This window comes from Megalobrama amblycephala, linkage group LG17, assembly GCF_018812025.1.
Source record: "Megalobrama amblycephala isolate DHTTF-2021 linkage group LG17, ASM1881202v1, whole genome shotgun sequence".
In the NCBI taxonomy this organism is placed as follows: Eukaryota; Metazoa; Chordata; class Actinopteri; order Cypriniformes; family Xenocyprididae; genus Megalobrama; species Megalobrama amblycephala.
Genome location: NC_063060.1, coordinates 28,385,905 through 28,398,847, shown reverse-complemented (window position 1 = coordinate 28,398,847; position 12,943 = coordinate 28,385,905). Strand labels below are relative to the sequence as shown.

The 12,943-nt window shown below is 36.8% G+C and overlaps 1 protein-coding gene across 4 annotated transcripts in view; it reads left to right on the top strand.

Annotated features, from left to right (window-relative positions):
• abca4b (ATP-binding cassette, sub-family A (ABC1), member 4b) overlaps positions 1-12,943 on the top strand; it is a 52,050-nt gene that overhangs the window by 29,197 nt on the left and 9,910 nt on the right. For 3 of the 4 annotated variants that reach the window (XM_048164099.1, XM_048164096.1, XM_048164098.1), the window contains 19 exons: positions 17-238; positions 3,194-3,398; positions 3,480-3,572; positions 3,705-3,920; positions 4,237-4,414; positions 4,523-4,654; positions 4,736-4,875; positions 5,667-5,804; positions 5,971-6,152; positions 8,317-8,416; positions 8,496-8,701; positions 8,920-8,974; positions 9,115-9,189; positions 9,633-9,790; positions 10,010-10,134; positions 10,904-11,002; positions 12,037-12,229; positions 12,340-12,434; positions 12,521-12,553. In XM_048164099.1, the coding sequence (XP_048020056.1) occupies positions 17-238; positions 3,194-3,398; positions 3,480-3,572; positions 3,705-3,920; positions 4,237-4,414; positions 4,523-4,654; positions 4,736-4,875; positions 5,667-5,804; positions 5,971-6,152; positions 8,317-8,416; positions 8,496-8,701; positions 8,920-8,974; positions 9,115-9,189; positions 9,633-9,790; positions 10,010-10,134; positions 10,904-11,002; positions 12,037-12,229; positions 12,340-12,434; positions 12,521-12,553 (2,645 nt within the window). The remainder of the gene's footprint in view (positions 1-16; positions 239-3,193; positions 3,399-3,479; positions 3,573-3,704; positions 3,921-4,236; positions 4,415-4,522; positions 4,655-4,735; positions 4,876-5,666; positions 5,805-5,970; positions 6,153-8,316; positions 8,417-8,495; positions 8,702-8,919; positions 8,975-9,114; positions 9,190-9,632; positions 9,791-10,009; positions 10,135-10,903; positions 11,003-12,036; positions 12,230-12,339; positions 12,435-12,520; positions 12,554-12,943) is intronic. The other variant, XM_048164097.1, reaches the window with a different exon arrangement.

Genomic DNA, 12,943 nt, shown 5'->3' with positions numbered 1-12,943 from the left:
ATGTCTTTGTCCTCAGGTTGGAAAAGTGCTCAATTACAGCGATCCCATCATCCTGTTCCTGTTCCTCCTCACGTTCACTGTGGCCACTATCATGCAGTGCTTTCTGATGAGTGTATTCTTCAATAAGGCCAACCTGGCTGCGGCTTGCAGCGGCATCATCTACTTCACCCTGTACCTTCCTCATATCTTCTGTTTCGCCTGGCAGGACCGCATTACCAAGAATATGAAGTTAGCCGTGGTGAGTACACTATGGTGTTCTACTTCTCTTCAATTCGATCCAATCTCAAACGCCAGCATTCAAAACCCCTAGAATTTGGTCATTCTCAACCAGGGGGCCAGGGATCACTATAGGGGGCCTTAGCAAACTGCCAAAGGGCCCTCAAGATGACTAAATAGTTTTAAATTTAAATTAAAGGTGCAATATGTAAGATTTTTGCAGTAAAATATCCAAAAACCACTGTGTTATATATTTTGTTCACTTGAGTACTTACAATATCCCAAATGTTTCCAACTATTTGTAAATCGTGAGAAAATTGCAATTTTAACCAAGGCTCCGGGACGTGTGAGAAGTCGCCTGTCAATTGCGTCATATCTGCGTTACCCTCGGTTTCCGGTTTTATTTTGTAAAAACCATGGAAACACCAAAGACGCTTTAATATATTACATGTTTTAATAGGAAAGGGAACAACTGTTTGGTTACGTTTATAGACAGAAAACTAATTGCTAGGGCTGTCAAACGATTAATCACGATTAATCGCATACAAAAAAAAAGTTTGAGTTTGCCTAATATATGTGGGTGTACTCTGTGTAATTATTATGTATATATAAATACAAACACATCCATGTATATATTTGAGAAATATTTACAAGTATATGTATTTATTTATATTTTTATATAATTTATATTATATATAAATACATTTTTTGTACATAAATAACATATTTCTCTTAAATATATACATTAATTTGTGTGTATTTATATATACATATTATTTACACACATCACTCACACATATATTATGCAAACTCAAACTTTTATTTTGTATGCGATTAATCGCGATTAATCGTTTGACAGTCATACTAATTGTTGTTATATAGCTCAACATGTTTAGTCTTATTGTTTAAATCTAATTTTCTTGATTTTTTGCGAGTACCTTGCTTTACCATGCCTCAGAGCTGTGTTACCTCATACTCATGACAGGAAAAGCGGAAGCAGCACCGGCGACTGTGGCATAATAAAAGTTCCGCTGCTCGCGGTGTGTTTTTTGCGCAATCGCTCCAGCGGCCTCGTTCAGCTCCCACAACTCTCGGTCCTGCTCTGCTTCATACTACAGTAACTTTAATAATATCATCCATGAACATGAGTCCTGTCCCAATTCTTTTCCACCAGGCGTTGAGGTGAAGACCATATGTCCCAAGATTCCGCGCTCAAACTTGGCGTCATCAAGCTACGCCTTTGTTGTGAATAGGCCTCTAGTGACCTCTAGCAGACAGAAATCTTTTATATTGCACCTTTAATCAAAAATTATATTAAAAAATAATCAAACTGTAATCATAAAGTAATATGCTAAAACCCATAAAATAAAATATGTAAATGTGTAAACAGCAATGTATTTCATATATAATAATATGGCATAATAAAACAATAAATAATAAAAAACTAAAAATATTTGTTTCTCCCTTTAGTAACTTTTAATTGAAGAACATAAACTTCTAAAGTCACACCACTGTGGTCAATTAATTTACTATAGATTTATACATCATCTGAAAGCTATGAATAAATAAGCTTTCCAATGTTGTATGGTTTGTCAGGATAGGACACTATTTGGCCGAGATACAACTATTTGAAAATCTGGAATATGAGGGTGAAAAAAAAAATCACCTTTAAAATTGTCTCAATGAAGTCCTTAGCAGTGTTGGGGGTAACGCATTATAAGTAACTTGAGTTACGTAATCAGATTACTTTTTCAAGTAACTAGTAAAGTAATGCATTACTTTTTCAATTTACAACAAAATATCTGAGTTACTTTTTCAAATAAGTAACGCAAGTTACTTTTCACATTTATTGACTGACAGATCTCCTGTCCCCATATTGAGAGAAATAAAGTGCAGAGTGTGTTGTGTGCGCTGTGTAAGCATGATGATTATTATAGTTTTAGACTAAATGTGAACATGCATTTACTCATTTCACTTGCACGAAAACATTCAGTATTCCTCAAAATGAATAAAAACAGTGAAATGCAATCTCAGCAAACCTGTAATAATAAACTATATTAAATTACACAAATATACTTTGTATTTAATCTCAATTATTAACCAATGTCTTTGCTGCTGACCTTCAATATACCTAATTCAGCCATACTAATAATCAAAAAATACTTTAGATTAGATTTAGAAATAAGAACTAGAACTTCTTTCTTCTCTATTATATTTTTCTTTAATCCAGAATGGCAGCACAGCTGAAAGGTTTGTTTGAGCTGCGCCCTCTACTGTACAGGTGTAAATATGCATTTCCTTCAGCCTGAGGCTTATTGATTTCACTTTTGGTGTAAAAGGGCCTTTTTGCCAAAAATATAACTTTTTTGTTGTTATTAAAAAACAAACAAGCAAGCCCAGCCCCGGTGAGAAAAAGTAACGCAAAAGTAATGTAACGCATTACTTTTCATAAAAAGTAACGAAGTAACGCAATTAGTTACTTTTTTAGGAAGTAACGCAATATTGTAATGCATTACTTTTAAAAGTAACTTTCCCCAACACTGGTCCTTAGTAATGCATATCCACTCACAAAAATATATTTTTATATATATTTACGGTAGGAAATTTACAACATATTTTCATGGAACATGATCTTTACTTTATATCCTAATGATTTTTGACATGAAAGAAAAATCGATAATTTTGACCCATACAACGTATTGTTGGCTATTACTACAATTCCCCTGTACGACTTATGACTGGTTTTGTGGTCCAGGGTCGCATATTGGGGAGCTTTCTAATATTGTGTTGAACTAAGGGAGGCCTTCAAGTCAAATAGGTTGAGAACCACTGTTCTAAATGTATTTAACATGAAATCTTATTTCATTTAGAAACTATTTAAATTTAGAAAGTCATTTATATTTTTGACTTTACATCTGAGTGGTCAAAATGGCTCTTGCATGAATTAAAGTTTGGTGAAACAATCCTCCTTTTCCAGAGCTTTCTGTCTCCAGTGGCCTTTGGTTTTGGGACAGAGTATCTATCCCGCTATGAGGAGCAAGGCCTGGGTCTGCAGTGGGACAATATTGGTACAAGTCCTCTAGAGGGTGATGAGTACTCCTTCTTCACCTCTATTCGGATGATGCTATTGGATGCAGTTCTTTATGCTGTTTTGGCTTGGTATCTCGACAACGTCTTTCCAGGTCAGTTTCTTACAAAGCACTGCACTGAATGTTGCTAAACTACTGTAAAAGAAAGCTTACTTTGTTCCATTGGCTTTTCAGGCCAGTATGGCATTGGTCGGCCATTTTATTTTCCTCTGCAGCCCTCGTACTGGTTGAAGCTGACACCTTCACCCTCACAGAATCCAGAACCAGGTATGGTTGATTGTTTACACCTGATATAAACATCCATTTAGGATGATTCAATCACAAGTTGGCAGCAAAAAATACAGGTGTAAACAGGGCCTACATTAGATTCATTTTGTAAACTCTTCTGTTTCTCTGTAGGCCCTGAGAAGCCCCTGGTAAATAACTTGGAGAAGCAGGAGGATGTTGAGCATGGGGGCCTTTCGCCGGAGCACAGGGAATGCAATGGTTCCCGCAGCAGCAAAAACTGCAAGCACAAGGAGAAACGAGAGCGGATGGAGAAGGAGAGAGAGCGGGACGAGCAGTTAAAAATGCATGAAGAGATTCAACAAGAGGAGATCCAGCCTGTGCACAACGGTAAGGATGCCAGTTGGGTTGTGTTATTTACAAATTTGAATACTTTTCCTGGATAGAAGTTTCAAAAAGACACTTAATTCTAAATCCAAAGGAATTTATATAACTGTTTGAACCATAAGTATAGTTTTAACGTTTGAGGGTTACAAATTTACATGTCAAATGTTGAATTTCTTTGATTTGTGCTTCACTAATTTCCTTGAACTGTCTTTCCGATTAAAATGTCAATGAGTGAATTGATCTTTCTACTACAATATTTCTGCTGTTATATCGTCAGTTATCTGTCTGGTTTAGTGTCCGTATGGGTATTTTATTGCAGGAAATCCATTCTTTGAGCCAGAGCCGGAGGGTCTGTTAATAGGAGTCTCAGTACAGGACTTGGTGAAGGTGTATTCCAGGAACTCAAGACCTGCAGTGGACTATCTCAGCATGAACTTCTATGAGGACCAGATCACTTCTTTCCTGGGTCACAATGGGGCAGGAAAGACCACCACTTTGTACGTCCTTATCTTCTCTTTATCCTTTGATGATATAGAAACGTAAAATTCCATCTAGTTTGTGTAATTTTGGACACATTTCTCATATATGTACTTGCACTGTTGCAGGTCCATATTGACTGGGTTGTTTCCGCCCACCTCTGGAACGGCTTACGTATATGGGAGGGACATTCGTACAGAAATGGACGCCATACGACAGTCGTTGGGCATGTGTCCACAGTATAACATCCTCTTCAACCAGTGAGCGCTCTTTCTTTGCAAGTGGACATAATATTATAAATACTGCAATCTGATATGTATGTTTCATTTTATTTCACTCAGTCTGACAGTAGAGGAGCATATTCTCTTCTACTCTCTGATGAAGGGACGTGAGCGCAAGGAGGCCGAGCAGGAGGTTGAGGACATGCTGGAGGACCTGGGATTGCCTCATAAACGAGACGAGGAAGCACAGAACCTCTCTGGTGGGTCTGAATGTGAACCTGAGATGATAATCTGGTTTATCTGCAATCTGTTATTAAGGGGTCTTAGAGTTTGCCCACTCAGGATCTGTGTTTTAGACAGATACTTAAAAACCAGGGAGACGGGGGGTACTGGAGATAAGCTTCTTATTTGGAGCTGATCTGGGTTAGGGATAAAATGAAGCTTCTCCTATAGGCTAAACATGGAAATTATGTTGCCTTGATGGTAATGATGATCAGCCTGAGATAAATGCAAGTGTGTTTGTACACTATAATGTTCAAAAGATTTGGGTCAGTAAGAATGTTTTGTGTTTGAAAGAGATTAATACTTACTTTTAGCAAAGATGCATCAACTTGATGCAAAAAAGTGTCAGTGAAGACATTTCTAATGTCACAAAAGATTTATATTTTTAAAAAAATGCTGTTCTTTTGAACTTTCTATTCATCAAAGAATACTGAAAAAGGAAATAAATTATATTTTAAAATATATTAAAAAAGAAAACCGTATTTTTGTAAGATCTTTAAAGCACAGACATGAACTGACCGAACACATTATCTCAGAATTACTCATGTTTTACCCTGAAGGTGAAGAACAGGCTTGCATAATGATTGTGCCTAGGTTTCAAATGTTCCAACGTTATTTCCTGACACAATCTCTGGGTGTCATTTTGCCTTAAATATCTCTGACTGTACCCACAGTATGTGCAATTTTTAGTGCCTTCTTACTTGTACATCAAGCACTAATGTCTATAATGTCAGTGTTTTAAACAATTTGCTTCTACTCTGTCAATAAGGGGGTATGCAGAGGAAGCTGTCAGTGGCGATGGCTTTCGTAGGCGGTTCTAAGGTGGTGATATTGGATGAGCCAACATCAGGAGTGGATCCATACTCCAGACGCTCCATTTGGGACCTGCTACTCAAGTACCGCACAGGTACTGCCACCTTCTGGCCAAAGAAAACACGGCAGGATTAAAAAGACCACTGCCAGAGACTTTGTTGTACAGCTGCTCATGTAATAATATACAAATCAGATCCTCCTGTTGTTAAATATCTGTATCATCTCTTTCTCTCTCTCTCTTACACACACACTTCATCCAGGCCGCACAGTAATACTGTCCACTCATCACATGGACGAGGCAGACCTGTTAAGTGACAGAGTGGCCATTATCTCTAAAGGGAAACTACACTGCAGTGGCTCTCCTCTCTTTCTGAAGAACTGCTTTGGAGTAGGTTTCTACCTCACGCTGGTGCGTCGCATTAAAGACCAGCGCAAGAAGGAGGTGAGACATCTTTTTACCATGTTGTTAATTACAGCAAAACACCATGGGTGAATATAGAGTAAACATTTTAACTAAAATATATCACCATACTGATAAACCACCACAATACCTTAAAATTAAGATGACTGTTTTGTATTACAAGTTTTCTGAAATGTTGTACTTAAATATGCAAATTAGGCATTATCTAGTTAAAAATGCTCTAATTTGCGTACATATCTTTCACAGAAATATGAGCATTTGATAAAGCCAGGTTCAAAATTCTTGTTTCATTTTGTTGAGATATCAGTTTACAATTATCTTTTATTTATTTTGGATATCCCTTTTATCATAAATCAGAAAATACAATTTAAAGGATTAGTTCACTTTCAAATGAAAATTAGCCCAAGCTTTTCTCACCCTCAAGCCATCCTAGGTGTACTGTATATGACTTTCTTCTTTCTGATGAACACAATCAGAGTTATATTAATAAATATCCTGATGCAGCTGAGCTTTATAATGGTAGTGAGCAATACCAATTAGTATGAAGCTCAAGAAAGTGCTTCCATCCACATACATCCATCATAAACATACTCCACACCGCTCTGGGGGGTTAATAAAGGCCTAATAAAGGCGAAATACAGTAAAAACAGTAATATTGTGAAATATTATTACAATTTAAAATGATTGTTTTCTATTTGAATATATTTTAAAATGTAATTTATTCTTGTGTTGGCAAAGCTGAATTTTCAGCATCGTTAATCCAGTCTTCAGTGTCACATGATCCTTCAGAAATCATTCTAATATGTCAATTTGCTGCTCAAGAAACATTTATTGTTTACAATTGTACAAAATATTTGTGTACAATATTTTTTTTTTTCAGGATTCTTTGATGGATAGAAAGTTCAAAAGAACAGTGTTTATCTGAAATCTAATCTTTTGTAACATTATAAATGTCTTTACTGTCACTTTTGATTGATTTAATGCATCCTTGCTGAATAAAAGTATTAATTTCTTTAATTTCTTTTCCAAAAAATAAAAATAAAAATTCTTACTGACCCCAAACTTTTGAACGGTAGTGTAAAATGTTACAAAAGCTTTGTATTTTAGATAAATGCTGTTATTTTGAACTTTCTATTCATCAAGGAATCCTGAAAAAACTGTTTTCAACATTGATAATAATAACAAATATTTCTTGAGGAACTAATCATCATATTAGAACGATTTCTAAAGGATCATGTGACACTGAAGACTGGAGTAATGATGCTGAAAATTCAGCTTTGCCAACATGAGAATAAATGACTTTGTAAAATATATTCAAATAGAAAACAGTTATTTTAAATTGTAATAATTTTTCACAATATTACTGTTTTTACTGTATTTTTAATTAAATAAATTAAGCCTTGGTGAGCAGACAAAACTTCTTTTAAAAACATTAAAAAACTTTTGAGCGGTAGTGTAGATGGGAATGAGACTGGATCTAAGTGCTTCTGGAGTGGAGATATCATTTTGAGGAAACGGCCTTTAAGGATATGTATTGTAATTGAAATCTACTGACACAAATAGATAAAATGTAATAAAATACACACTTTAATATGTATTTTGGATATTTTTTCTTCACTACTCTGAAAAAAGACATGTTATGGAAGCAAAATAATCCAGCATCTCATGCATGAAAAAGCAATGGTTTTGTCTGAAATGTCTTATGAGCTGGAAAAACCCATAGACTTGTATTGAAAAAGAAATATGAACCTCATAGGGATGAGAATATAATGGAGTTGCAAGGAAGCAAGCATCCATAACACCTTAGCAACCATGGCAAATACCCTTGTAAGTGCATAGAAACGTGTTAATGTTGCCATTACATGGAAGTTGCGATTGGCTTTTGTTATTGTGACGTATATATCTAAATGAAATGGCTACTTGAACGATAGAAAAAAAAAAATGTAGGACTTGATTTTGTCCATCAGAAATTGATTGATTGTCATTTGCTAAGTGATGTGATCTCATGTAAGTGACAGGTTCCTGGAAGGGAGGGATTATTGTCCCTCCAGAGAACACGTCATCAGAGAGGAGAAGAGATGATAGAGGAAAACCCCTAAAAATAACATAAATACCTGGAATGTGGTTCTTAAAAGTACAGTATTTTGACTGTGTCCAATAAGAGTTCTTCACCTGTGCTCCTCAGAATGAGTGTGACTGTGCATCTGAATGTTCCTGCACCTGCTCCACCTGCACTAGATATAAAGAAGAGAGTCAGGCAGTACAGCCCGAGAGAACACTGGACGGTCAGTGGAATAACAACTCAAAATATACAGTGATGTAATTTCTTCAAAAATGAATATTTTTTTCTATCTCTCTACACAGGGAATGTTGAGAGCATCACTACTCTGATTCATCATCATGTACCTGAGGCAAAGCTGATTGAAATGATAGGTCAGGAGATGACCTATCTGCTCCCAAATAAGGGTTTTAAATATCGTGCTTACGCCAGCCTTTTCCGAGAACTGGAGGAAACCTTGGCTGACATGGGCCTCAGTAGCTTTGGCATATCTGACACATCACTAGAGGAGGTTGAACAACATTTCTTTTCTTTCTTTATGCTAGCAACCATTACCATCAGTGATACCAGTCAACAGACTGCAGAATTTATATAGCTTTTGTGTTTAAATTTTGTGTATAAGTTTAATATTTATATATGGGTATTGGTTATATATATATATATTGGTTGTTACTGTGCAAAACTTACTGTATGGATATGTGTGTGCTCATGTGTGTTGTATATATTTAGATCTTTCTGAAAGTTACAGCAGATGGAGAGGCAGCCAACAGCTCTGTTACACCAGGTAAAGATCCTCATATTATCTGTATTTACAACCATAATAGTCAAAATTCACTATTCTCATAAAGTGAATTCAAGTCCTGTACTTTCCATAAACCAGTAGTTTATAACCCTGTGTTTGACTGTGTCAAACTACCCCCTCAGAGCAATGGATGCTACAACAGAGGAAAAATGGCAATGGTTTCTTGAGAGAAAGAGAGGCTACGAGTAATGTTGAAGGTGAATCGAGATCCCAGATCTCAGCTTTGCTCAGCACTCATGCTAAGAAGCTAACAGGGTGCTAAAGGGTTTGACTGAGGTGCTATGCTTCATGTAGAGATAAAGCTTCTTGAGATACAGTAGCTCTTGGCAGCAACCAGACCATCTTAGACCAATGTGAATTTCCATGCTGGTCCAGGCTGGTTTGTGCTGATTAGTGCTGGTCTAGCTGGTAAACCAGTCAGTTGTGCTGACTGATTGCCTGACAATGGTTCTTGGTTAAGCTAGTAAAAATATGGTGCTTGCTTGTTAAAGCAACTAATTTGGTCTTGCTGGCTTGGAAGTTTGAGCTGGTCAGTTGTCTTAGCCAGGTGAGGACAAACCAGCAGCCAAAATATAATGCTGTTGAGCAGTTTTTACAGCAGGTCTAATTAGATTATGCCCGTTTCTGGTCTGGTTTACAGATGCTAATGGAATGGAGAGCCCACTGGAGTCTGACAACAGTGCTGGCAGAGCCTCCAGGCAGGTTAAAGGCATTAGCCTGGTACTCAAGCAGTTCCACGCTCTTCTGGTCAAGAGATTTCACCACGCCACACGCAGCCACAAAGATTTCCTTGCACAGGTAAGGTGAAGTTCGCGTGTGGACACAATGTTATGAAAATGAGGAAATTTCACCCAAAAAGGATCATTTTCTCATTATTTACTCACCTTCATGCCGCTTCAAGCTTCTATGACTTTCTTTCTTCTGTGGAACCCAAAAGTACAATTTCTGAAAAATATTCTGAAAAAGTTTTTTTTCTAGAATAGACATTCATTTCTTTACATTTTGCTTTTTTTGTAGATTGTTTTGCCAGCCAGTTTTGTCCTTATTTCTTTGGTCTTCACTATGATTGTCCCACCATTTGGAGAGTATCCCAGTCTAACCCTCACTCCATGGATGTACGGACCACAGTTTACCTTCATCAGGTGAGATCAGCTGTTTAGAGTCTAAGGGCATTTTCACTCCTGTAGATTGTTTGCTTTGTTCCGAAACAAAGATGTTGTGATTTCTTCTTGGTTCGGTTTGCTTTCACAAGGCAACATTTCTAAATGGACCAAAATTTGTTATTAAGAGTCAAGTGCGAGTAAACTCTCCTCTCATTGGTCAGCGTGCACCTGTTTATGTTCCAGGATTCGGCTCATAGTGGTCATCAGTCAGGGTGGATAGACAACAGCTCCGCGGGCTGATTGTGGCTTTCTTTGTAGCTGTTATTACATTACTTTATCGTTTTTAACAAGAATCAAGGCTTTGTATTTTTATGTGTTTTAGACAGTTGTTCTGAAATATTTTATATATTTTTGTCTGACCAAATTTCAATAGGGCATTTCACTTTATCTTTGCTCCAGCTTACCCATGATTCATTTTGAGAGGCATTGGCAAAATGTAATTACCTGTCGTATATTGTGATACAGCATGGTTCGTTGGTCCGTTAGGTCGGATTATTTCTCACCACTCCAAAGTTCGCTAGCAATTGGGCCACCTTGTTCGTTCGTGCAATCTCAGACCAATTATTTTGGTGTGGATCCAAGCACAATTGCCATGTTCACATATGCCTAATCGAACTAAACTAATGGAGAAAACGCATCAGGTTCTGAAACAACCAAGCCAGGGGTGAAAATGCCTTAATAATCTGCTTATATAGTAGTTTGTATGTTTTCATGGGAGATAATTTATCACTGGTCTTCTGTATTTCAGTAATGAGCAGCCATCACACCCAAAAATGAAGCACTTCATACAGACGTTGCTGAAGGACCCTGGCATGGGAACACGCTGTATGGCAAATCAGCCCTTGGAGTGAGTTTAGAAGTTTTGTCTGAAGGTGGTTTGAATTGTATTGTGTTGTGTATGTATTGGCAGTAGCAAGTCCTGGTTCTTGCTCTGCAGCAGCAGTAGTGTAGCATATACTCTGCCAAAACCAAACATATCAACATTGTCATATTTATTACCATACCAAACACTCCGAGAGTTGTCATGACAGAAATTAATATTTGAATGAGCGTGACAAAATCTCATTAGATGTATAATATAATAATGTATAAACATTACAGGGCTATGCATTTGAGCCACGATATCATTTTCAGTTAATTGTTTAATTAACTTAATTTCTAGGAGAAGTGCCTGGTTCCCACAGTAAAGTTCAGTGGTAGTAAAGCTCTTATATAGGGATGTATGAGTGCTGAAGGTGAGAGGGGGTTGTGCTTTATCAGTGCTGTCATGAATTCCCACACCACTGTGTAATTTAATACACAAACTTGAAACAGAAGATGTTACCCTTTCCTCATTCCCTGCATTGTTGGGCATTTTTTCAACATGACAATGAGGATATGTATTCTCTATTGCACTCTATCTTAAAACTCTTGAGCGCCTGTGGGGGATTCTGTAGAGATGAGTTGAGCAACACTCCCCATTAAAGATCAGGGCATTAGGAGCTCATCATCCAGGAGTTAAACAGGACAGATGTGACAATTTGTCATGAACTTGTACACTCCGTGCCAAGAAGGGTCAGAGCAGTATATTCAAAATTATGGAAGGCATACTAAGTACTAGAATATTATACATTTGTTGAATTAAATCTAGGGTGTACTCATTTCTAAACAAAATTGGCTAATGTACTTATTTTATGGCTATTAATGATATTTCTCAGTTTTTATTATGTATATGTTTAATACATTTTAGTTTTTCCATCTTTCCATGAATTGTATTAGTGATCATACAGAAAATACATCTTTTGTATTTGTTCAGAGGGGGTGTACTCATTTATGCTGTGCACTTTATATACTTAAATTAAGTTACTGTATATTATATTATATGTGAATTTGTGCTCACAGGAACCTCTTCATCTGCTTAAACAAAACCTCTGATTGGGAAGTTCCTCCAGTGTCTCCTGAGGTCACAAACATATTATTGAGTCCCGCATGGGATACAAGAAACCCCTCCCCTTCCTGTGAATGCAGCACTGATACAAAGCTCACAATGCTGCCGGTCTGTGCAGCTGGAGCTGGAGGACTGCCACCACAGCAGGTCAGGATCAGACGGAACCGAAATACTTTAATCGTAATTATAAAGATCCAGGCAGTGGGTTTAGTGATGTTTTTGTTTTTGTTGTTGTTGTTGTTGTTGCTCTGATGTAGAGAAAAGAGCCAACAGGGGACATTTTGCTCGACATGACAAACAGAAACATCTCTGACTACTTAGTGAAGACTTACCCCACGCTCATTAAGACCAGGTGAGCTGTTATAAAAACTTCAGCGTGTCAGTAGTGTTAGGATTCATTTCATTTTGTATAATGACTGCTGTTTTCCTTATATGCAGCTTGAAGAGCAAATATTGGGTGAATGAACAAAGGTAAGGTTTCTGTCTTTTATTATTTAGTTGTGTGGATGTTTGATGTGGTTGCCGATATGGATATGAAACAATCAAACAGTTGTCCAATTGAAACATATCTGACATAAAACCCATATATCATAATCAAAGGATTTCTTTTTTGCAGAATGCCTCAGGATTTTACTTCATTTAGACCGAAAAAAAAAAAAAAAAAAACTTTTGGGAGTTGACATGTCCTTCAGTGTGACATGGTATACATATCTAAAATGTTTTTAAACACCATTTTGCTAATTTCTATTGTAATTATGCTGATTTTTTTTATTTCTGCTTTTAATTTGTCTTACCGCATGACCATTTAACATAGCAGAGTCAACAGTAGAAGCACAATTAAATTGTATACTAAAATGTTGA